Genomic DNA, 25,875 nt, shown 5'->3' with positions numbered 1-25,875 from the left:
GAGGAGAAGGACCAGGCTGCCCAAATCCCTGGCCTTCCCCTCCAGAACAAGAACAAAGATCTGAAAGCCAGTGAGTCATGGAAGGAGAATGAGGCAGGGGGAAGGAACCCGGTGCACGCACGCACGCACGCACGCACCGAGTGCCTATGGCCGCAAACACAACAGAGGAACAGAGAGAAAGCTTGAGTTCTCCTGAACCTGAAAGCAGCCAAACCCATGCCCTCCACCCTGTGCACCACAAACCCCAGGCCTTCATGCAGAGGGTCTATGCATCCAGATTGGAGAGTGGAGAGTGGTGCCCCCCTCTCTCTCCAATTAATCTATGTATATATTATTTTATTTTGTCTTCATGAATCTTTTGTCTGTGTGCACATGTGTACAACAGCTGCACACAACCACAGAAGTCAGCAGGGAGCTTTGGCTCCCTTTGACCTGGAGTTGGGGGTGACTGTGAGCCACCTCATGGGGGCTGGGAACTGGACCTGGGTCCTTTGCAAGAGCAGCAAACGCACCTAACCACTGAACCATCTCCCTGGCCCCAAGTGGCATCTTTTTATTCCCACCTATCTAGGTATTAAGCACCATGGTGTCCGTCATCACGGGAGTGATAACTCCCAGACACACACACACAAATTTATAACCTTTGCAACTGTTAAGGATCAGTGACATCCTTTACAGCAAAGGAAACAGTTACTGACCTAAGGGTGCCTAGCCAGGAGCAGGAAAAGCAGGCTGTCATCACCAAAGCCACTGTGTACCCTCGGAAGCCCAGGGGGAGAGCCCAGAGGAGCCAACCCTCCCATGCTACAAATATTAGTAAGGATGACTACCCTGGGCGCCAAGGGCCTCAGCCCAAGCACTGGGGACTACAGAAGGAGTGTCCTGTGCTATCTTTTAGCATCTATAACATGATCCCAAGGCACAGAGGAGCCTAGAAGGGTCTAGAGAAGGCAGTGCGTTGTTCAGAAAGGCAGCAGCAGGTGGAGTCTGAGGCACCGCAAGGCTCTCAGTCATTTGTTGCTGACTGGCCTCTTGATACACAGAGCTAGCCCTTAAAAGCTCTCCATGTGACTGGGGGCCGGGGGAGGTGGTGGCGGCCCCTAATTGCACAGGAAGTCTGCTGGGCCCCATGTGGGTGGAGGGGCCCAGGCCAGCAGGGCAGGACCCCATGGAGCTACTCTTGGATTCCACTACCATCTCCTCCACAGGAAATCAGGAAAGCTGAGAGCTGCCTGCAGCAACTCGGTCTGGAAGGAGGTTTGGCCTCCTAGTAGGGGAGTCCTGGGTGGGAAAGAAAATAACCCCTCTGCTCAGTGCAGGAGCCCCTGCCTCAGGCCAAGAGTAAAAGACCAGCCTTTGAGGTCCCAGTCAGGTCAGAGAGACACAAAGGGTCTGTGTGTACACACTTGGCTCACACCATCTTCCCATCTTGTCACCATGAAATGGGATCACCACCTCTTTAAAGAAGGGGAAACTGAGGCCCAGAAACACAAGGAGACTTGACCAAAGTCACACAGTGACTGTCCTGTAGAGCTGTCCTATGGTCGTTCCCAGGGAGCTGGGACCAAGTCCACACAAGGAAGGGCAATCTGCACCCCCCTCCCTTTTCCTGGCAGCCTTAAATACAGTGGGGGTGGGGGGAGAGTGGCGCTTTGGCTATTTTTAACCAGATACAGTTTACTGTCTGAGTGGACAAGCCTGGGCTGTCCTCAGACACAGGCCGGTCTGTGGTGCCGCACAGGGCCTGCCTTGCTTGCTGAGAACTTGTTTATTTACTCAATTTTCAAAATTATAACCTCTGCAGCCTGGCCGAGCCCAGTCACCCTTCCTGGCTGCTTCTGGGCCGGGCCACGGCACAGAGGGCAGTCAGGCGCCCTGGGTCCAGCTCTGCGGCCTCCAGAGATTGTGGGCTCCTCTGTTCCCTCTCAGAGTCTCAGTTTTCTCAGTGAAGAAATAAAGAATAAGACTGGTTAAATATTTCCTTTTGTTCTTCTTTCTTCTCTCCCTCCCTCTCTTTCCTTCCTTCCTTCCTTCCTTCCTTCCTTCCTTCCTTCCTTCCTTCTTTCTTTCTTTCTTTCTTTCTTTCTTTCTTTCTTTCTTTCTTTCTTTCTTTCTTTCTTTCTTTCTTTCTTTCTTTCTTTCTGAGACAGGGTCTCCCATCTACTCCAGGCTGGCCTTGACCTTGTGACCCTACTAGCCTCCTGAAATTTAGATCATTTCAGTCTTCCCACCTGAGACTTGGAAAAGTTCAGGCTAGAGAAAAAGAAATTATCCAATACCCACCAGAAACGTCAAGGTCAAGGCAGGGGGCTTCAGGTGCCCATCGACTGTGAGCAAATTTTCCTCGGTCCAGTAGGATATAGATTCCCCAAAGCTTAAGCTCACCCCACGCTCCCTTCATTCCATGAACACACACACACACACACACACACACACACACACACACACACACACAGAGCTGGGCGTGGTGGCTCCTCCCTTTAATCCCAGCACTCAGGAGTCAAAGGCAGGAAGTTCTCTATGATTTCAAGGATAGCCTGGTCTACACAGTGAGTTCCACAACAAACTCAGGATTTGGAAAGTTGAGGCAGGCTGAGGCAGGAAGAATGCTGCAAGTTCAAGGCCAGCCTAGATCCCATAGTGATACCGGGTCTCAAAACAAAACCTCAGCGCTAAAAATGTTTCCCATTGGTGGGACGCTCGCAGAGCAGGCACAGGGTGCTGAGCGCTACCCCAGCACCACAGGAGATGGGCTGTGTGTCCATGCCTGTATTCCCAGCATGGGGAGGTAAAACAGAAGAATCCAAGGCTCAGAGCCACCTGGTTACACTGTCATCGCAGGTACATGGCGGAAGCCAAGCATTCTATCGTGCATATCTCAGCACCTGTAGATACCCCAGAGGCAAGAAATGGGGTCGGTGTTCCCACCTTACAGTCACCCAAGGCTCCAAAGCCACCCAGCTTTGTCCCTAGGGTTAACCTACTTCCACCCTATCATCACGGGCAGACGGAAAGCCTCCTGAACGGGGCTGGCGGAGTGATCAATGCCACACTCTAGAAAGGCGTAAACATGCACAGCCTGTCACACAAACCACAGTGCTTGCTGGAACCCCTGGGCCTGCACAAGAGTCCCACAAAATTGAGGCTGTCACAGCCTCGTCCCCAGTATGTGGTTTACACCAGGTCCACGGCAGCTTTCGGAGCAAGTTCTACATCCCTCAGCAGGACCTCTGCGCAGTTAACACCCACCACAACTAGTCTGTGCTTTGACACGGCTGAGCTCTCAACAAGGGGCCTAGTGACCACCGCACAGGTAGGCGCAGAGGGGAGGGGACACAAACAAGGGGAAAGACTTGACAATGTCCCGTGGCACTCAGAGTGTGTGGCCTGCTTCCTGGCCTGTCCCGTACATGGGGAAAGGGAAAGTGGGGTTGATTCTTCTTCCTCCCGGATGTGCAGGTACCTGCTAGAGCTCCCCCACCCCCATCCTACACACGAGTCCTGATCTGAACTTTCTTATTATGACACCTCTCCCCCCAAGCCCTCTCTCTCCAGGATTTCTCTATATAGCCCTGGCTATCCTGGAACTCACTCTGTAGACCAGGCTGACCTCTAGCTCAGAGATCCGACTGCCTCTGCCTCCTGAGTGCTAGGGTTAAAGGTGTGCACCACCACCACCACCACGCAGCTATTTTGTTTCTTTTTATATTTTATGTGTCTGAAGAGGGGATATACACGCACCATGAGTGCTTGGTCAGAGGACAACTGGCAACAGTTGGTTCTTTCCTTCCAGTGTGTGGGTTGCAGGGATCAAAGTCAAGTCACCAGGCTTGGTAGCAGGCTCCTTTACCTGCCCCACTCTTCCTCTTGAGAGGAGGGACTTCCTGAGCCAGAGTCTCTATGTGACAGCTGTAGCTGAGACCCTAGGAAACCCAGCCACAGCCTCCCCGCCCCCACATGGGGGGCCCAGCAGGCCTGGGTAGGTACTCTGATGCCCACTTCGCAGACTTGGAGTTGTCAGGGAACAGGGTTAGCTTCCTGACATCAGAAGGATCGAAGCGGAGGCTAAGGGCCAAGGAGAGGTCATCCTGCATCCAATAATCTGCAGGTGGTCAGCCCTGCAGAGGTTCCCTCAACCCAGCAGGGCCAAAGCTGGTGCACATCAGGAAGACCTTGGCCACAGCCCCCACAGGGATATGCCTCTGACAACACCCCACCTTTAGCCTCCTCCGCCATCCATGCCCAGCCCACCACCACGCCTGGGTGTCACTTCCACCTGGAAATGACCCAAGGCTTCCCCAGGTCTCTCAGGACAAGGACCCTCCCCTCCAAGGTCAACCGCTCCTTCCACCACCCTCCCCCACTCCTCTGTGAGAACATAGCCAGCCAGGAAGCTCCAGGCGACCAGACCAGCGACCATTGAGACTTAATGGCTAGCCTGTCCCAGCACAGGAAGGGCTTTGTGACTGTTCTTTGCTTCCTATTTGAAGCGAGCATTCTACACTGGTTTGAAACACCAGGACTTTTTTCTTCGAGTGTATGTAAGCATTTGGGGTGGAGGACGGCTCAGCCACCATTTACTCTACCATAGGTTCTGGGAGTGAACTCAGGAGCTAGGCTTGCACGGTGGGTGTGGCACCTCCTGGACCACTCACAGGTCCTAACTACTGCCTTTGTTGCTTTGAGACAGGGTCTCACGTAACCCAGGCTGGCGTCCCACTGATTATGGAGCCTAGGATGACTTTGGACTCCTGACCCTCCCCCAGCCTCCTGTGTGCTGGAGTTACAGGCATGCACCATGAAGCCAGATGAAATTCCGTAACGATTGAATAAAGGAAAGAATGGCCAGGTGTGGCTAGGGCCAGCGCACATCACCTTTAGAAAGTCTGAGACATACGCCCTGATCCTTGAGCATGGATCAGCAGGCACCTTGAGATCCCCAAAGAGGGTTTTCAAAGGCACAGATTTCCCAAAAGAAGATTTTGATCTTGAAGTCACAAATGAGAACAATCAGAGAGGCACAGCCACTGTCCAGGATCACACAGCAAATAGTCAGCAGGACCAGGGTCGGATTCGCAAATCTAATTGCAGGCACATGGTGGTTTTATCCTGTCTGCCCCACCTCACGGCAGACACTGAGTGGTCGGTGCTGGGAGGCACAGCCCTGTCTCAAAGCTCTGCACATACAGGCTGAACCGAAGGCTGGCGGTGGAGCTCAGGCCGGGGCACACATGCTTTCTGGAATACAAAGCTGCCATTCATGAGGGGGCAGACGAACCAGCCGTGTCTCCCGAGATGTCAGACAAGCCCTTGTCATGTAAGCATGGCTAAGTGTTCGATTCCCCAGACCCCAGAAAAGCTGGAAGGAGAGAACCCACCATCTCAGAGCTGCCCTCCAGCCCCCAGATGTGCACCATGGCACACGTACACCCACCACACATACACAACCAATTTAAAAAAAATTAAAAGCTGGATGTGATGGCACACACCTCGACCCAGCACTCCGGAGGCAGAGGCAGGAGGATCTCTGAGTTGGAGGCCAGCTTGGTCTATAGAGTGAGTTCCAGAACAGGCAGGGGGAAAAGTGTTCCAGTCCCAGCACCACATAAACAGGGTGGCACGGTGCCCCGTACCTGTACTGCCAGCACCTGGTGGAGGTAGGAGGATCAGGAGCCCTAGGTCATCCTTAGCTACAGAGCATGTTCAAGGCCAACCTAGGATACATGAGACCCTGTCTCCAAACAAACAAACAAACAAGGCAGCTGTCACTCACTATACTGTTACCACCCACCTACCACACACCACACTACCCAAAGATTACATCTGGGATCCTCCCAACTGCCCTGTGATAGATGATAGCCCAGCAAGCCTTATCTTTACAAAAAGCCACGTAGCTCAGAGACAGATCGGTGCGCCCAGAGACCCAACTCATACAGAGGCAGAGCCAAGACTTGGGCCCAAGCTACACACACACACAAAAAAAAATCTTGCTGGGGTGGAGGGTTGGGGGGAAGCTCAGATGGTCGGCCGGAACCAGTGCATTTCCTAATGGGGGGTAAGGAGGGTCCCAGATGGGCAAGGCACCACAAGGCAGCACTTCCGGTTCTCCAGGTTTCGCGGTCCAGCCTCCTCAGTGACTCAGGCCCTGAAACTCCACCAAGAGCAGCAGAGTGAGGCTCTGCTCCCCACTCGGGCTTCAGAAAGCCCTGCTTCCCCAGGCAGGGAAGTGGGTGGGGATGGGGCCGGGGAAGGAAAAGGCAGCACAGGAATCTGTAACCACAGGATGATGCTTCTGCGACAGCGAGTGGTGAGTCAAGAGGGGGAGGGGTGTGTGACATGGCAGAGGGGTGGTTGCTCAAAGACAGACTGTGAGCTTCAGACTGAGTAATGACTACGGGGTGGGCTGCGTCCGTGCAGTCTCTGACACAAGCTGCACAGTTCCCACTCATTTCCTCCCACTCCCACGCCCCGCCCCCATCCCCTGTCGGGGTCTCTCCCGGGCCTTTCCCACACTGTCTCCCTGTCCATCGTAGCTATGCAGTCACAGTAGGGTTTAGCCCTAGTGGCTAAGGCCTCGCTGTCCCTGTTCCTGCCGTGGAGGTAGTCCTGTGAGATAATCCAGGCAGAGGATGGCATGGTGCTTAGTAAGTGCTCAATTAAAAGATTTGGTCTGGGGGCTGGATAGGATGGCTCAGTGGTTAAGAACACTGACTGCTCTTGCAGAGGTCCTGAGTTCAATTCCCAGCAACCACATGGTGGCTCATAGCTATCTGTAATGGGATCCGATGCCCTCTTCTGGTGTGTCTGAAGAGAGTGACAGGGTATACATAAAATAAATCCTTTTAAAAAAAAGGGGGGGGGGGCAGGTGGCAGTGGTGGCGCACACCTTTAATCCCAGCACTTGGGAGGCAGAGGCAGGTGGATTTCTGAGTTTGAGGCCAGCCTGGTCTACAGAGTGAGTTCCAGGACAGGCAGGGCTATACAGAAAAACCCTGTCTCGGAAAAAAAAACCAAAAACCAAAACCAAACAAACAAACAAAAGATTTGGTCTGAGCTGTAACTCAGTCAGAAGAGCTCTGGCCTAGCGCATATATGAAGCTCTGGGCTACATTTCTGACTAAGTGAGTTTGAAGCCAGCCGGATTACAGGAAACCATCGTTTTTAAAAATACCTATTTTAGCATTCAGTCTGAGAACTGCCCCTCCCTTCTCTATCACCCGCCATTCTCAGACAGGAAATGGATCAGTCCCTGTGGGCAGCAGGCCAGGGGAGCAGTTACTGTGTGGTCACATGTCCCGAGGCCGCAGATTTCAGTCCACACTACCAACTCATGGCAGTGCTGCAAGTGTACTAGCATCTGACAGATGCTCAGGGGTCCCCTGGGCTCCCAAAAGGGAACCTTCCCGGACACATCCAGATGAATAAACGCAGGCGGGGTAGGGATAGGGTATGACTGCAAGATGAGTCTGTCTTCATCAGGAAAGCCAAGCACAGCCCGGGAGGGCTCACGCATAGCCGACTCTGTATGCTCCAAAGGCCTCCACAGCAGGGGCAAGCCAAAGGCCAACCTTTGGAGGAAGCCTAAGAAATGTCTGTGTGTCCTCACCTGGAAGGGCATGCAGTCTTGGGAAGAGGTGTTTGTTGCAAATGGCTTAGAAAAAGAGACAAGACACACAGTGACAAGTCACAATGCCAGCAACCTATGACAATAAACAGGGGCAGGCGGGTGAAGGCCACAGAAGGGGGGGCAGGGGAGGGCGAGCGGCCCTTCTTGTGTTTCAGCTTCATTCCTCCTCAGGCAGCAGGAGGCAGGGAGGGCGGGCTATGGCCCAGTTCGGGATTAGAAAGGTCTCTTTTGGCAGCCTGTGTGGGAAGACCTAGAGGGTGAGGTGGGAGGCCCCCAGGAGGCCAGAGCACAGGCTGCAGGGTGGGAGAGGACCCAATAGAAGACTAGAGGTTGGGGGGAGGGGAGGGCAGGGTCAAAGCCAACAAAAGCACATTATGTAAGACTCAACATGAGAGATAGCAGAGTCCCTAGGCAGCTTCACCCCAGAGGCTGACCCAAGCCTGGTCAAGCATCCGGCCTGCCTAGTCCCTCGGCAAAGCAAAGAGAGGACGGCAGCAGAATACCCCCCTTTCCTCCTGTGGAACCCCTCCCCCTTTCCTCCTGTGGAGCCCCTCCCCCTTTCCTCCTGTGGAGCCCCTCCCCCTTTCCTCCTGTGGAGCCCCTCCCCCTTTCCTCCTGTGGAACACACACACACCCCCTTTCCTCCTGCACCTGCAGCCACTTTTAGAAGGGGAGGGGTAAACGGGTGTGAGGGGGGTTAAGATCAACTTTCAGGTATTATTTGCTTTTCTTGACAAATAAATATGATCCCGGTTATCAGGAAGATGACAACCTCAATAACGAAGCGGGTCCTGGCAAGGGGTAGGAAATGTGTGCCGCCTTCCAAGGCTGTGCATGGTATATCAGTATAGTCCCCAGAAGTTCTCCCCGAAGTCTCTAATACCAGCTCCTAGCACAAGATGCACACAGGGAGGTTTGAGCAGCACAGCACACACTAGCCAGATGCCAGTTAAAAGCGAAGCAGCCATTACCAGGGCTCTACACACATAACATTGCCTCGGGCACAGAAAAGCAGCTTCAGGAGAAGGAACAGGCCCATGGAGGAGCGAACACTGGTTTGGAAGAGGCGACCATACAAACGATTTCTGCTGGAAAGCGATGGTGGAGAAAGAAAGGCGGAAGATAGGGTTTAAAGATTTCCCTTCCCAACGTGTCCCAGGCACACTCTGCTTTGGTAGTTCAGCCAGCATTGCCTAGAGTTGAGGGGCCTGGCAAGGATGGGATACAGTGGCTGCTGATGCGTCCAGGGTTAATTTCTTTTTCCTTTTTTTTTTTAAAGATTTATTTATTATTATATCTATGTACACTGTAGCTGTCTTGAGACACTCCAGAAGAGGGTATCAGATCTCATTACAGATGGCTGTGAGCCACCATGTGGTTGCTGGGATTTGAACTCAAGACCTTCAGAAGAGCAGTCAGTGCTCTTAACCTCTGAGCCATCTCTCCAGCCCCAAGGTTAATTTCTTTCTTTTCTTTTTTTCTTTTCTTTTTTCTTTTCTTTTCCTTTCTTTTCTTTTTATTTCCCCCGAGACAGGGTTTCTCTGTGTAGCCCTGGCTGTCCTGGAATTCACTCTGTAGACCAGGCTGTCCTTGAACTCAGAAATACGCCTGCTTCTGCCTCCCAAGTGCTGGGATTAAAGGCGTGCGCCTCCTCCACCACCACCACCACCCGGCTCCAAGGTTAATTTCAAGTGGACCCAAAACATCCTCAGACATACAGAGGTGGTTACACATCTCAGCCAATATACAGAAAGCCCTTTTCTGTGGGTGGGTGGGCGGTGTAAGGTGTGAAACTGGGTCTCAGTAAAGCTGTTGTTTTTTTTTTTAAAAAAGAGTTAGCCAGGAGAAGGGAGCACAGGGAGGGTGGAGCTGATCTGAGGTGCTGGGACAGTCTGCCCTCTGTGGGAGTATTCATGTGCCTTTCCTGAGGGGTGAACCCACAATGTCCCCCATCGCAGCCAATGCCAGTCCTCCCATTGGCAGCTCCGGCTCCAGGCCCCGCCCCCACTGTAGCATCTTGGTTTAGGGGTTCTAGCAGATGGCATAAAATCCCACCACAGTGCTCAGAACCCATGAGAGTCCTGCCCCCATCTCATGGAAAGAATGGACTGGCACAGCTCTGTCCCTGGCCTGTCTTCTGGCTCCTTCTACACTGTCACCAGTTACTCAGTCCACACCAGAGAGCCCACATCCATCACATACAACCACCATGGCAGAAAGCCAGGAAGGAATCAGAGCTTCTAAAAACTCTGATCCATGCTCACTCGCACCCAGGGAACTTGCCACACCGTCTCCAGAGTCAGGACAAACCCAGGAGAAACCAGACCAGCCACTGCCCCAACCCTTAACTCCAACACCAGGGAAGCCCAATTACAGAAGCCCACAAGCACTGGCAATAATCAGATGTTTGCTGTGCACTGCTGCCCAAATACTAGGCTGGGCAGAACCTTCTCTGCCTTAAGCCACTAGATCCTCCCCGCAGTACCTAGCTACCATTGTGACTCCCATCTCACTGATAAGAAAACTGAGATCCAGTCCTCAGTAAATTGTGGGGGCTGGAGGATTTGGTGGCACAGGCCTGTAACCCCAGCTAGTCAGGAGTCTGAAGAGACGAACAAACTAAATGCTCAGGTTCAAGTCCTGCCTGGGCTACAAACTGAATTCAAGGCAACCTGGGAAATTTAGCAAAACTACCTAAGTAATATAAAAAAGACTCGAGGGGCTGGAGAGATGGCTCAGCGGTTAAGAACACTGACTGCTCTTCCAAAGGTCATGAGTTCAAATCCCAGCAACCACATGGTGGTTCACAACCATCTGCAATGGGCTCTGATTCTCTCTTCTGGTGTGTCTAAAGACAGCTACAGTGTACATACACATAATAAATAAATAAATCTTTAAAAATAAAAGACATGAGATGTTATAGTCCCATGGTGGAGAGCTTACAAAGAAACGCGGGCTGGGCGGTGATGGCGCACGCCTGTAATCCCAGCACTTGGGAGGCAGAGGCAGGTGGATTTCTAAGTTCAAGGCCAGCCTGGTCTACAGAGTGAGTTCCAGGACAGCCAGGGCTACACAGAGAAACCTTGTCTCAAAAAAACCAAAACCAAAACCAAAAACCAAAAAACAAGCAAACTAACAAAGAAAGCAACAAGCGCGGACTGGAGAGAGCGCTCCACGGTTAAGAGTAGATGTTCTCGCTGAGGGCATGGGTTCGGTTCCCAGCATCCACACAGCCACTCGCCACCATCTATAACTCCGCCACAGGAGATCTGATGCCCACCCTCTTCTAACCAGGAACACAATCTGTGCACAGACATGAATGGAAGCACGTATAATTCACATAGATAAAATTAATAAATCTAAAACAGAGATGCTGGCCCAAGGTTGACCAGCTAACACTTTGCTCCAGTCAAAGTTTATAAGGAATTTTAGCATTGTTAGGCCCTTGTTGCTAGAAGGGTCTTCAGCCACCAGGTGCCACACCCCATTCTGTTCATATCTAGAGAAAACAAGCAGCCCTTAGGTGACACAGGCTCAGTTGCTCTCGGGCCCCTTCCGTACTAAATGTGCAGAAACCACCCTGCTGCCACAGCTCCAGCACTGGGTTGGAACAAGCCCCTGCTTGCCAGAGGCTTTGAAATCTCAGGATGAAAGATGCCGGGGCAGCAAAAGAGCACCGTGGGTAAGAGCACGCCTGACCTTTGCCAGGACTTGCAGGCTGGTCTTCACCTGCTCACCTGCTAAGGGAGGATGGATGGTGGCAAGTCAACAGGCCTGGGAGTGGAGGGCCCGGTGGGAGGGGCGTTCTCACAGCTGACACTTCCACAGGGAGGGAGGGCTCTGGAATGTTAATCATGTACCTGCTGGGTGGGGTGAGGGGACTGAATGGGTGGCTGGAAGTGGCAAAGTCACAACCCCATTTCCCTCCAACAGAGTCCTAAGGAAGCGCTCGCGCTCTCTCGCTCTCTCTCTCTCTCTCTCTCTCTCTCTCTCTCTCTCTCCCCACCCCAATACCTTCTTGTAGCACCCACCCTTACACTTCAGGAGCCTGCCTCCCCAGGTGAGCCTGCCAGGGGACCTAGGGCATCTGAAGAGGGTTATTAATAGCACTTTCAAGTGTTTGGAGGGAAGGCAAGTGGGCACAACCCTATTTTCCCAGCCTGAATCCACAAAACAAACTCAGCCCTCTCCGGAAGGGGCCACTTTACCGTCCCTGGCTCCGGCTCCACTCAGGGAATTGGCCAGGAGGACAGGGGTGGGTTCTTAGCCTAAATCTTGGGAAGGTGGGAGATCTGGGTGTGGGAAAAGGAAAAAAACCACTGAAGTAGGGCACACCCCACCCAAGATTACTGAGAGCCCTGAGAGGAGGCTCTGAATGGAGAGACTGTTACAGAACCCCGGGAGGTTGCCACCAACAGGGAAGGGACAGGAAGACTCCGCCCTGCCCTTCCTGAGCCCAGGCCTTGTCCTACAAGGAGGCCTTCCAGGACTTAACCCCTAGCTGTTCAGAGGTGAGAAATGGTCTAATTCATCCCGTCCTGTGCCCAACTCCGGGCTTGGCCCAGTGACTGGATAGTCCTTCTCTGGCACCTTTGTGCCCTGCTACAGTGGAGCCCTGTAAGTGGGGGAGAATAAGGGGCACCTGCCTTGCTCTAGGGTCCCTGCTATCAAGGGAGAGAGAGCTAAGCACCCAACAGGACATCAAGATAATGTAAGAACACCACACTCAATGAACAGAGACAAGTGAAACCAAAGGAACTGTCTCCTCTTCATGTGCTCTGAGAAACCCAACTGGCTGGTACTCCAGGTCTCGGTGCCTCCTGTCCTAAGGCTCACTAAGCTCTCAGCAACCACCCCAAGAAGGCAACACCCACCCTTTCAAAGACAACACCAAGGCTCTTAGACATTGTACCTGGTTTAAGCCAGGCAGTGATGACAGGCAGTGATCCCAGCACTAGGAAGGCATAGGCAAGTGGCTCGCTATGAGTTCGAAGCCAGCCAGGTCTACAGAGCTAGTTCCACGACAGCCAGAGCTACATCGTAAGACTCTGGCCGGGAAAACCAAAACAAAAGACACTGGCTCAAGATCACACAGTTGGGAAAAAAGCTGAGATTACATTCAGGACTGCCTGGCCTCACTTGCCTGAGAGTCTCACCCCATTTCCCACTACCCACAGTGAACCCAGGATCCTGGGCTCCACCACAGACTCGGGAGCAACTCCCTCTTGAGAAGTGTCCACTATGCAGTGACAGGTTGAGAGCAAGGCTGGCCGACGGAAGGTACTAGGACACTGGCTCTGAGGGAGCCAGCTCTGGCCATAAACAGACCCCCTGGGCTGTAGAGCCAGCGCTCTGCTGAGTTAGAGCCCAAAGCCAGGGACCCGCCCCTTCAAGGGCACCCCATCTCTCTTTAGCCCCACTCTCCACATTCGGTCCCCGGCTCTCCAAGGGCCCATCCCCCTGTAAGCTTCAGCCACGTGTACCCGGGCTGTGGCCAGGGCGAGGAGGGACAAGGCAGCTGAGGGGGGAGTCTGGAAGGTCTGACTGTGTCGGGCATAGTCCGGAGTAGAGGCTAGGCTTGGAACGTTGCTGAGAAGGATGGGGACGCGACCCCTCCGCCACGATCTAGGCTATAAGTGCAGGGTTCTGGCCAGGCTGGGCTCCGAGGGGAGCAAGTTCTAGTAGAGAAATGGGGTCCCGGGCTCCTCAAAAGGGGAAGGGAGCACACAGAAGGGCCTGGAAGGGCCGTCCAGACCGAGAGGGAACAAGTTCGGAGGAAGAGTAAGGGTCTGGCCGGCTCCCGCCCGCACCCGGGCCTTGACTCTTGGGGACCCCCTCCTCCGCCCCGCGAAGTCGGAGGCGTGGCCCGGGGTGCCCGGTGGCGCCCCAAACCGGCCGGGCGCTGAGCGGGGCTCACCTGCGATGTGCTGGCGCCGCGCGTCATCCAGGTGTGTGGACAGTACGTCTCCCATGGCGAGGAGAAGCCGCGGCCGGAACCGCCCGCCGCTACTCAGAAGGACGCCGCTGGCGCCATGGAGTCCGCAGGCCCCGCTCCCGCCGCCCCGCAGCCCCGCTGCCCCTGGGCTCCTCTGCGCTCCCACCGAGATCCCCGCCGTGTCCCTCCCGCCCGCCGCTGCTGCCTCTCTAGCCGGCGCCCAGGCCCAGGAGCCCGCCCCGCCCCGCCAGGCCAGGCCAGGCCACGCCCCCGCCGGAGCCACGCCCTCCTCTCCAGTCCAAGGCGGGAGGGGACCTCCAGACAGCGAGGAGACTTAGACAAAGAGAAGATCCCCGGAAAGGAGACCCGGGACAGACCCGCTCGGTGTGCTCCAAATTCAGATAGCAGCGAAGAAAAGGCTGATGGGGGTATCGCAGGAAACGGAGTGCCCTTGGGGCTGCAGCCTAAGCGTCTCCCCTCCCCTCCTCACGCCGAGGACAACGTAGGGACAGCAAGGGGACGCCTGGACTGAAGTGCGGGAATTCAGCATTCCTCCAGCCCCTTTCCTCCTGCCCCCTGCCCCCAGTCTCGCCCGCAGCTGCCGTCACTGGGAAAGTCCCCTAGCCTTGATCGGACCTGTCCTAGAAGGTGTGCCAGCCCATCTTGCACAATAGATAGGAGTAGATGGGGAGGGGAAATGGACACGCATGGGGTCGAGGGCGGAGGGACATGGGAGGGGAAGGGATTGGGGAGGGGGGAGCGAGGGGAACATGGTTGGAGCCCAAAAATACCAGGGCCCAGCTCCAGGAGGTCATTCCTCAGGCCCAGCCTGTGGGCGTTTCATTCGAAGTTGGCTTGTGGGACAGAGCAAAGCAGGAAGGCTTTTTACACTTTGCAAAAGACTTTCTGAAAAGAAAAGCCGGGACCTCGGACTTTGGGTACTTGGACAGTAGGGCTGGGCATGGGTGGGTCACTAACAGAAAGTGTTTCGGTTTCTGGACCTCCCAGGCCGGTAGAGGAGACCGATTTGATGTCTTGTAGGTCTGCACTGCCTGTGTGTGTGACCAGGGCTGGCCAGTTGCTGCTTGCAAACACCTCTTGGCTCGCCACTATAATAACACTCCACCCGTTATTAGCTGCTCTCCCTGTAACCCTGACACCTTGCAGCAGGATTGTAACAGTTACCTATAACTAAGCACCTGTCTCTCAGGCCTGTCACCACCACACAGGTGATGCAGCCTCTCAGCTATGCAGTCAGTGGCCAGTCATTCAACCACCGTGGTGAACACTCATATGCTAAGCCTTCTGCAAGAGGCTGTGCTCGAGGCCGAGTGTGGTGGTGCGTGCAGTAGGGAGGACAAATCTGGGGCTGTGGTGAGAGGGCTCAGAGGTAAGAGCACTTAATGCTCTTGCAATAGCACTCAGGTCTGTTCCCGGCATCCTCACCAGGCAGTTCACAAATGCCTGTAACTAAACTACATTTCTATTTCCGGGGTATCTGACTACCACTTCTGGCCTCCACAGGTTCTGGACTACACTTACCTGGTGCGAATAAATTCATGCGGGAAAACACACATACAAATAAAATAAATGATAAGATAAGACGTTGAAGTCAGCCTACACAAGCTACAAAGCAATTTTGAGGGCAGTCTAAGATACACAGGTAGACTCTCTCTCAAAATTTCAATGGCTAAACTGGGCAGTTGGTGGTGGTCGTCTTTAATCCCAGCGCTCAGGAGGCAGAGGTGGATCTCTGTGAATTTGAAGCCCCCTGGTCTACAGAGTGAGTTCCAGGATAGCCAGGGCTACACAGAGAAATCCTGTCTAGAAAGCACACAAACATACACAGGTTTGTGTGCACAGACACGTACACACGCACACACTGATATTAAGGGAGAAAAGATAAGGAAGTCCAAGCTACCTATCCTCTGTGACCCTGGACTAGCGACATTCCTTACTGAGCCTCAGTCTCCTCGCCTGTCAAGTAAGAGTAATGGTACTTTGTGGGGAAGCTAGGGGGAGAGAGGGGGAGAGAGAGAGAGAGAGAGAGAGAGAGAGAGAGAGAGAGAGAGAGAGAGAGCGCGAGCCTAGCATAGTCACTCACTTTCTCAATAGACAGAAATGTCATTCTGATCCCTGTCCTCCAGAAGTCTGAGGGAGGGAACAGAACACTGTGTTATAAGGACGGACGGTGATTTAAGCTTAGTACCAGAGCTGAAAGTTGAAAAACAAGAATCGTGACAGCATGGAGCAAGCAAAGGCTACTCAGGGAGTGGGGCCCACACAGGCAAAGGGCAAACCTGTGAAAAACAGGATGCATGCGTTCCGAGTCACCAGGAGGAATTGAAGGCAGGCTGGCAGGGATTTCCAGTTTCCTTGTGCAGAGGCAGCCCACAGAAGGAAAGAGACTTTTGTCCAAGTCTCACAGTAGAGATGGTCCAAGGCCAGTGCAGCTGGCCCTGAATGCCAAGTTCTCTGAACTGCCGGAAGCAAATGATGCTCAGAAGTTCATTTTCTCCTTCCCTCGGCCTCGACTGCAGAACCTAGAAGGGTCTGTTCTGCCTGATGGACAGCCAGAATCAGCTGGGCCCACCACGACCTGATCGGCTCCTCAGCCAAGCTAGAGGCCTGGGCCTGGTGAAGGAAACAGCTGACTGGCAGCCTGTCCCTAGCCTTCATGGTGCACCCAGGCCCAGAGCCTGGAGCACACAAACTTCCCAGAACGCAAGGACACTTTCCTCTTGCCTAAAAACTCTGATCTAGAGTGAGTTTCAGGACAGTCAGAACTGTCGTAAAAATCAAAACAAACAAACATAAACAAAATTGAAAGGTTCTGTAAACTGTAGGGTGCTGTGTCTACATGTCACCTTTGAGCTTCAGGCCAGGCCCTAACAATTTTAGATTGAATGAACCCAAAAACATTGACTGTAAAAAAAAAATAAAAAAAAAAAAAAGTAAGCTGGGCTGTGGTGGTGCACACCTTTAATCCCAGCACTCAGGAGTTAGAGGCAGGCGGGTCTCTGGGAGTCCTGGGTCAGTGTGATATACAGAGGGACTTCCAGGACAGCCAAAGACCGTGACTCAAATACAAAAAGGCAAGTGAGCTCCTGGACCCACAGAGGATGGGAATGGACTGTCTTTCTAGGGGCTGAGAGGTACCAGCTGCAGCACAGGCTTGCCCAGATTTAACGAAATGTGCATTCAAAAGAGATCTATAATTTGTTGCCCCCTCCCCAGGTCCTAGAGAACAAATCCAGGGCTTTGCATTTGCTAGGCAGTCGCTCTACCACTGGCAAAATCCCAACTCCCCAAACAGATGTCCTAATATAAGTCATTTATACTGGGTTTGCCTGTGCGTGGTCCTGGGGAATTGAACCAAACGCCTGAAACTGCTAAGTAACCACACTACTCAATTCCCAGCCCTTGGCCTTTAGAGACAAGCCCTTGATGTTTATATGGATATCTCAAATTGGCCTTGAATTTGTGGTGTAGCCAGGCTTGCTTCGAACACGTGTGTGTGTGTGTGTGTGTGTGTGTGTGTGTGTGTATGGTCTCACATTGCCCAGACTGGCTTAGCATTCACCATGTCAGACCACACAGTTGAAGCAGTCTTCCTGCCTCAGCCGCCGAAGTGCCTGGGTCACCGGTGACTTCTGGAATAGGTGGATTGAGACAGGAGAAAGCCGTGTTAGAGGGAAAGGACAAGCAAAAGGTGACCACTAGGACCCAGAGCCGCTAGGACGCGTGGAGCCTTCCTGCAGGAGGGGAAGGGGAAAAGATGGTGGGACCAACCCTGGAGCCTGAGTTATGGCCTTTGGGTCAGGGAGGAATGAAGGGTTTGACACTTGATTTTTATTTTATTTTATTTTATTTTATTTTATTTTATTTTATTTTATTTTATTTTATTTTATTTGGCTAGGGAGGGAAGTTGAGGCCTTGTTTAAGCTGAGGCAAGCATTTTACCTGAGTGCCATCCCCTAGCCTGTCCCTTTTTTATACAAAGAGATAAAAGAAAAGAATATGGTCTCTGCATGTTGGATTCCAGTCAGACAGCAGAGGCCGGGCGGGCCATCTGCCTTCCAGGTTTTTGTTTGTTTTTCATTAACTTTTGTGCTAAGTGTATAGTGGGTGTGATGACACTCACACTTTATGTCATTGTCCCTTTGCCCATATTCACACCCATCCCAGGGCTTGGTCTGGGATGTACAGGGACAAGAACTGTACTGCAGAATTACTTCCCAGGCCTCCTTTGCCTTCCAGATTGTTAATGTGGGGCCCTCCCTCTCTCTCTCTCTCTCTCTCTCTCTCTCTCTCTCTCTTGTTTTCTTTTGGTTTTGGTTTTGGTTTGGGTTTTGGTTTTTTTGGAGACAGGGTTCTGGAACTTGCTCTGTAGATCAGGTTGCCCTCAAACTCACAAAGATCCTCCTGCCTCTGCCTCCTGAGTGCTGGGACTAAAGGCACACACCACTACTGTGTGCTGCAGCAGGTTTTCATATGTATACAGTGTACGTGTCATTGGTGTGTTCTCCTGTCAGGCTGGGGCTTGGACATGATACAAGATAAGCACGTTATCTCTGCTGACCTCCACCCTTGGTCCAGTTACCTTCTCAATCCTGCCCTGTGCTCCTTTCTATCCGAATGCTGTGAGTGTGTATGCACGTGCATCTGTGCGTGTGTGTTATGGACATGTCCCTGTGAATATGCATGTACACGATTGAAGAAAAGAAATAAAAAGGAAAGGATGTGTGTGGTGGAGGAGACCCGAGTCAGACACAGGGACATCTGGAAACGTGAGGGGGGGGGGGCATGACCTGAGACATGTGAGGCATGTGAGACATGTGAGACATGTGAGGCATGACCTAAGACGTGAGGAGAGGTGGAAGGGGAGCCAAGCGCAACAGCCAAGAAGGTAAAGGCATAAAAGGGGGTGACTAAAAGCTAGATTATATAGGGAAGGGCCTCGGGAGAAGGGCAGCCCAGCTCCTGGGCTAGAGAATTCAGGGTAGAGAGAGGGTGGAGTATGCCAGCCATACCCCGAAACAGGTAGGGACTGAAGGATGCTGGGAGAACCTGGCAGCCAGGTCCACTTTGATATATTAAATAGGCACCTCAGCCATTTGTCTCAGGGTTGGCGACTTAGCAACACAGGTGTGTTCTTGCATGTGGAGGCCAGAGGTCAACTCAACAGCAGTGTCTCCAGTGGCTCTCCATCTCATTTTCTGAGACAGGGCCTCTCAGTGAACCCAGCGCTCAGGGATTCAGATAGGCTCGGCTGCCTGTCTCTGCCTCCCCAGGCCTGGGATTACAGATGCGTGCCCTGTTCCCACGCAGGCTCCTGCAGCCTTCAGGTGAGTTCTGACTGACTGAAGTCCAACTCAGGTCTGTCAAACTGTGCCAGCTCCCCAGCCCTGTACTGGGCTGTAGGAAGACTTTCCCGGCCTTGCAAAATCAAATAACCTAAAGGCTGTCTCTACCCTGCACACACTCCTCCCCTTGTCTTGGTGACTTCAGAAATGCATTTCAAGGATAGGAAGGTTAGGATCTGGGACAAGGAGGGAAGGGACCCTGCCACCCACCTCCTGGGCCTGCTCCTCCTAACCAGGAATGCTGCCTAGAGCCCTTGACTCACCAGCCTCTGTCAGGAAGTGGCTTCTGCCAACCTACCTCTCAGCAGGGCTGCCCCGCCCAGCCCCACCCTAAAGCACATTTGGAAACAGCCACCCTAAGGTGAAGAATAATGAGCCTTTACTTTGAAAGGGAGGGTCCAGAGGCCGGAGCTGGAGCCTGGACGGGCGCCCAGAGCAGGGCAAGCATTTCTCTAGTGTTTCCAGAAGGGGCTCGGACAGCACCCTTCCTTGTCCTATAGGAAGAAGGAAGGCCCCTTCTTCGCCCCCCCCTCCCCAGGTTTCTCTTCCTCAGATTGGCTCTGAGCCTCAGCTCTGCTAACCCCACAAACCTGTCAGACTTGAAATAGAGGAGACAGAGAGAGAGAGAAAAAAAAAACAAACACGTTCAGTAAACTGCAGGGGGTGTGGATGAATCAAGATTTTGTTTTTAAGGAATATCATGTGTCCACTTCTGTTTACCTGGTTGGCATGCCCTGTGGTACGGAAGGGACCCTGGCACTGGGCCCAGACCTCCCCCTTGGGCACCGAGAGGCATCGCAGCACACAGCCGGTTCCACCCATCACCTGGCCTCTTTGAAACTCCCTTGCTCCTTCAGAGGCACGACTGTCACCTCAGGCAGGGCCCAGCTGGGTCAGTCCTTGGCTGGCCAGCCTCAATCGTTAGTTCCCACTGGACACTCACATAGGATCTGCTAAGACACAAAAATGGTCGTGTTGTTCTACACCTTAAGCCTGCTGTGGCCCCCAGGGTCCTTGAGAGGAGGCCAAATTCCTAAATGTGACACTTAGGGAATTCTTCCAGCTTCTTTTTTTTTTTTTTTTTTTTTTACATTTTGTTGTCTGTCTGTTTGTTTGTTGTTTGGGGGAACAAGGGAAGGAGAAATAGCACATAATATGACCCTCAGACTTGCAAGTCTGTTCTCTCTCTCCTCTGCTCCCACCGTGTGGTGTGGGCTACACAGCCTCTACCCCTGAGCCATCTCACCAGCCCCAGCCCCTCCTGCTTCCCTCTCCCCCTTGCCAGTCGCTGGCTTCCTGGCTTTAGACTAGTCCTACTTTACTCTATCTTAGAGCGTACAAACCAGCCAGTCCCGTCCCCTGACTTCTGCCCCTCTCACCACCATGCATTGTTGAGAAGTCAGATAAAACGACCTTTACCGCACATACCGATCAGCTGGCTCGCTCTTCCCAGCACTCTGAGACTCTCCCTTCAGGACTGCCAGCACATTCCAAGAGTTTTCATGGTGTGTTGGGTTATCTGTGTGACTGGAATGTCTTCTCCATACCAGGACTGTCCCCCGCCCTCACGTAACAAAACACAAGATTGAGTGAGCACCCCCAGTGCACAAACCATCAGTGATATGAAGTCCACTTTACTTGGCCCTGGACCCTAGCAGGCTTGTCTGGAGACCCCTGGACCCTAGCAGGCTTGTCTGGAGACCTGCGTATTGTCACGCCCGCCTGTGGCAGTGTTGTCTACCTCACTTGACAGCAAAATAAGTCCCTGCCAACAGGGTCTTCTTGTAGAACTCAAGGGAGGAGGGGGAAGTGGGGGGGGGGGTGGGATGAGGGGGTGGGATGGGTGGGGGGGGGTGGGCTCAGCACCTTTCCAGATCATGGTTCTATGGTCAGACCTGATAATGCAGAAGCCAGGTAGGGAGTGGTGAAGATTCAGTGAGGCAGAGAATGAGAACCCCAGTGCCCAGTGCAGTGGGAACTTCCTGGTGTGGGAGCTTGAGCGGGGCTGTCTTTGTCCCTGTGGCATGCTCTCTGAACAGTTGTTGGCACCCCAGGAACTCCGGCATCTTCAGGGAGACGAAACGAGCTCAAAGGTGCTGTAACTTCTCTGAAATTTCAATCCAAGCAAAGGGTGGGTTGAAGGGTTGGGATGTAGCTCCGACCGAGAGTACATTCTCAGAGTGCACAAGGCCTGGGTCCCATCTTTAAGACCAGAATCCGAGAAAGGGAGGGGACCCCCTCACTTCACACAGCTCTTGCTAGTTCAGAGCATCAAGGCACCATCCCTCGCCCCTCCTACCTTCATGCCCAGGTCTACCCCTCATTCATACCCCATGTTCAGGTCTAACACGGGACTGTCATCCCACTGCAGCATGTCCATGTGTCAGAACGTTGTCATGGGAACAATTCCCATGTCCGTGCCCTATTCGTCTACTCATTTTTTTGGACAGAAGCTCATGTATCCCAGACTGGCTTTGAACTCACTACACAGCCGAGGAAGATGGCCCTGAACTTCCTCTCATCTCGTCTTCATTCCCAGCGGTCACAGATGTATTGGCAGGTGAACCCAGAGCTTCCTGTCTGTTTGGCAAACCTTCTACCGGCCGAGCTACCTGGCTACCCACGCAACCTCCCTCTGTAGCCCTGGCTACCCTGGAACTCACAGAGATCCTCCTGCCTCTGCCTATTAAATACTGGCATTACGGGCTCATGCCACCGTGCCTGCCTTTGTCTTCTAGCTTGGAGGTGAGAGGCATGTTTGTTGTAGCACTGGGGTTTGAACCCCTATCTCAGAGCACACTAGATGTGTACTCTTGTCTTCGTTCCCCATTAGTTCAAGACAGGGTCTCAATAAGCTGCCGTTGCAGGCCTTAAACTCTTAGATTCCACCTCAGATACAATTACGTGCCTGCGCCATCAGTTTGGTTTGAAAATAGTCTCCCTGCACAGCCTGGGCTCACCTCAAATTCACTATGGAATGGGTGTGGCTTTGAACTCTTGATCCTTGTGCCTCTCTCACTCAAATTCTAGGATTAGAGCTGTATGGAACAACACCCAACTCCATAACTGTATATGAGAATTAAAGTTCTAGAAGTGAAATTGCTGGCTACACCTCTGAGGTTTGCTGACTGACTTACTGAGGAGGCTGTAGCAGCCAGTGTTCCTCCGGCACTTCCCCTGAGCAGAAGTCTTCGGTCTCTTGTCAACACTTCGGTTAGTTGCTGTGACTTAAGCACAGATCTTAAGCATTGACTCCCTGTTCCCCAGAGTGAGACCCCTGAAAGACGGTGCAGAACCTGACTCCTGGTGGTCCCTGGAAACTGTGTGCTGCTGAGCCCATGGGCACAGGGCAGTCTGTCCCAATTCCTCCTCACCAGTAAAGGGAAGGGACTCAGGGCTTGTCAACCCACACCCCACACACCTCTTCCACGGTTTCCTGCTGGGCCACAGCTGTCCCTCACCAGCTGGTGACTCACTGCTGCCAGCCCCTGCCAGCCCTGCCCAGCCCTCTGGGCGGGTGACTAACCTTGTGGTAAAGGCTGGGCTGAGCTCCCGGAGCACGCAGGGTTCCTCTACCATTTTGCCCTCCTTCCTCTCTTGCTGATTTCTATCTCTGGGCCTTCTTCAGAGAACGAGGATAATCTTGAACTCCAAACACCCCCCCAAAAGAAATTTCCTGAGCACCAAGTTCAAGTCCCAACGGGGAGCTATACTGGATGGACATCACCTTTTGAGAGTTATAGACAGAAAGTAAGGAGGTAGGAGGGGGGTGTAAAGGACTGATGGGGACCCAGGACTAGGAAACTGTCAAGGAGTGGCACACCCTTCCCCCCACTAGATGCCTCTGTGAGAACTGGGAGACTCAGTCCCAAGAATCTGGGCCAGTCTGGTCCCAGGGCCCCAGCTAGCTGGCTTAGCAAGTGAGGCAGGCTGGACTCAGGCCCGTCCGTGGTCCTCTCCACCGGTCACACTTGCACGGGGAGGCCTGGGCGAGGAGGCCTGGGTAACGCCTTCTTCTGGGAGACACTGAGAAATGGGTTCTCTGAGCTGTCTGGGTCGTTGTTGTTGTAGGCGTTATTGTCTGTGCACTAGAAAGTGTGCTATTGTCATTATTGTGTCAGAAAATAACAAATGCTGTGCATTTCACTGAGAGACCCAGTCCCATAGTGACTGTCATATGACCCAGATCAGCCTCCAAGCTGGGGCTGGTTTGGGGGTTTCTTCTTTTTTTAAAAGAGTTTTTATGTGCATGAGTATTTTTTTTCTGCACATATGTATGTGCACCATATGGGTGGCTGGTGTACCCCAAAGTCAGGAGACGATGCCATATTCCCTGGAACTGGAGTCCCAGATGTCTGTAGGCTGCTATTCGGGCACTGGGAACCCACCCTGTGTCCTCCACAAGAGCAGCCCGGGCTCTGAAGCGCTGAGCCATCTCTCTGGCCCTTGGGCACGTTGTTATTTTCATTGCCCCCATTTTACAGATGAAGAAACTGATGCTGAGAGAAGGGATGTGGGTCACGAGGCGAGAAGTCAGGAAGCCAGTTATCCTAACCAGGCTCTTGGATCCCAGCTGGTGGGACAAAAGTTGACCCATTTCATGGACGTGGAAGCTGGCTTGACAACGTAGGTAGGCATAAGATCTGCTGCCAGACCGTCTCTGGTGAAACCATGGAGACCTCCAGTGTTTCGGCCCATAGTCTGTCCCTCCCTGACACCATACCGGGGGCTGCCTACCTTCTTCCTGCCCAAACTGCCTCTGACCTTAAAGCAGCAGTTCCCCGGGTCCCTGTCGGGTGTTTCTCTGGACCTTCAAAGAATCCCAGAGACTAGATATGGTCCCTCCCTCTCTGGCACGCAGGAGACCACCAGCTGTGCTTGAGTGATTGGTCACCCTAGACTTTGTAAACGCACCCAGAAGTCCAGCTCAACGGCTTGCCAGAGAGGCCTGGGCCAGGCACTGGCAGCGACTGGGGAAGTGCTCCTAAGAGTATCGCGAGTAGTGGGTGCAGTAATCTACACTGCAGCCTAATTTTGTGGGGTGCTGTGCTGGGATGGAACCCAGGAACTCCCCCAGACTGAGTACCCCACCATTGAGCTCCAGTCCCACCAGAGAGGCTCATTGTGACAGTCTGAGGGCAGGCAGATACACTCTGAATGGGAGGGTGTGTCCCTCCAGGCAGGATGGCATTGTGGGAAGAGGCGGCGCAAGCCAGGCCATCAGGGAGAGAGAGGGAGAGAAGCTGGGTCGCAGGTGTGTCAGCCAGGCTGCCAGGGCCTGATTTGTGGAAATCCTCCCTATGGCTGCTCCCAGTGGAAAAGAAGGATCCCTCAGGGCTCAGACAGAGCCAGGAGGCTGATCTGGGGGACAAGGCCAGACAGACTGGATTTGGTTGTTCCCTTTCTCTTTCCTTTGTTTGCTTTTGCAAATAGGCCTAGCTTTCAGTAGGAGGTGACAGGGATTTTGTTTTTGAGTCAGGGGCTCGTGTAGCTTTGGTTCGCTTTAAACTTACCAGGTAACCAAGGTGATCTTGGATTCCTGATCCTCCTGCCCCTACCTCACAAGTGTGGGAAACCAGGACTTCGAGCAAGTTAGGCCAATACTCTACCAACTGAGGCACGACACCCAGCCCTTCTCTGAGAGTCTTCCTGTTTGTTTGTTTGGTGGGTTTTGTTTTTGTCTCGACCTGTAGGCCCACGGAGATGTACAAGGGGCTCACTTATGCACCAGCAACTGCCTTGGTGCCACAGTTTAACCCCTCAGCAAATCTCAGAAGTATGATTTGGGAGCCAGAGAGATGGCTCAGCAGTTAAGAGCACTGGCTGCTCTTCCAGAGGTCCTGAATTCAATTCCCAGCCACCATATGGTAACTCAAAATCACCTATAAAGAGATCTGATGCCCCTGCTGGCCGGAAGATGTATATGCAGCAGAGCACTCAAATTTAAAAAGAAAAGTATGATTTGGGCTGGATGCAGTGGCACATATTTTGGGAGCTGAGGCAGCTAGCCTGGTCTACATGACACCTGTGTGTGTGTGTGTGCGCGCATATCCTGCCACCATCTCTTCAGCTTATATAAAACTCTTTTGGAAACCAGAAAGTTCTGACAGGCTACATTACTTCACAGATCATCACTTTTTTTGTTTTGTTTTGTTTTTTGAGACAGGGTTTCTCTGTATAGCCCTGGCTGTCCTGGAACTCACTCTGTAGACCAGGCTGACCTAGAACTCAGAAATCTGCCTGCCTCTGCCTCCCAGAGTGCTGGGATTAAAGGCGTGTGCCACCACCGCCCAGCTACTTATTTTTCTTTTCTTTTCTTTCCTTTTCTTTTCTTTTTTTAAAAACAGGGTCTTGGGCGGGGGAGATGGCTCAGTGGCTAAGAGCACTGCCAGCTCTTCCAGAGGACTCAGGTTCGATTCCCAGCACCCACGTGTCTGCTCATCACTGTCCATAACTCTAGCTCTAGGTGATCAATGCCCTCTCCTGGCTTCTGTGGGCACCAAGTACACACGTGGTACACAGACATACACACAGGCATAACACTCATATACATAAAGTAAGTTTTTAATTAAAAAGAAAAAAGAACAGGGTCTCCCTGGCTGTTCTAGAATTCACTGTGTAGAATAAGATGGCTTTGAACTCACAGAGATCCACCTGCCTCAGCCTCTGGAGTGATGAAATTAAAGGTGTGTCCCACTCTGTCTAGAGGTTACCACTACTTTGACTTTTATCATAACAATTTTCTTTGTACTAGTTCATATAAATGGAATAAAAAATAATGTATCATCATTTTTTTGAGACAGGGTCTCACTGTGTAGCCCTGTCTGGCCTGGAACTCCCTATGTATACCAGACTGGCTTCGAACCCATAGAAATCCATCCCTCCTCTGCCTCCTGAACACTGGGATGCAAGGTCTGCACCGCCACACCTGGCTGTTTTCTCTGTCT

The 25,875-nt window shown here is 52.8% G+C and overlaps 1 protein-coding gene and 1 long non-coding RNA gene across 2 annotated transcripts in view; one reads left to right on the top strand and one right to left on the bottom strand.

The window, feature by feature from the left end:
- Niban2 (niban apoptosis regulator 2) overlaps nucleotides 1-13,733 on the bottom strand; it is a 51,589-nt gene extending 37,856 nt beyond the window's left edge. The window contains exon 1 of the mRNA XM_052182217.1: nucleotides 13,545-13,733. Within this exon, the coding sequence (XP_052038177.1) occupies nucleotides 13,545-13,599 (55 nt within the window). The 5' untranslated portion in view covers nucleotides 13,600-13,733. The remainder of the gene's footprint in view (nucleotides 1-13,544) is intronic.
- LOC127685255 (uncharacterized) lies at nucleotides 6,158-21,978 on the top strand. Its single transcript, XR_007977809.1, has 3 exons — nucleotides 6,158-6,307; nucleotides 18,791-18,910; nucleotides 21,379-21,978. It is a non-coding gene; the product is annotated as an uncharacterized LOC127685255 (long non-coding RNA).
- The last annotated feature ends 3,897 nt before the right edge of the window (nucleotides 21,979-25,875 follow it).

Source organism: Apodemus sylvaticus, chromosome 5 (genome assembly GCF_947179515.1).
Source record: "Apodemus sylvaticus chromosome 5, mApoSyl1.1, whole genome shotgun sequence".
NCBI lineage: Eukaryota > Metazoa > Chordata > Mammalia > Rodentia > Muridae > Apodemus > Apodemus sylvaticus.
Note: the sequence above shows the minus strand (reverse complement) of the source record. Positions and strands in the feature narration are given on the sequence as shown.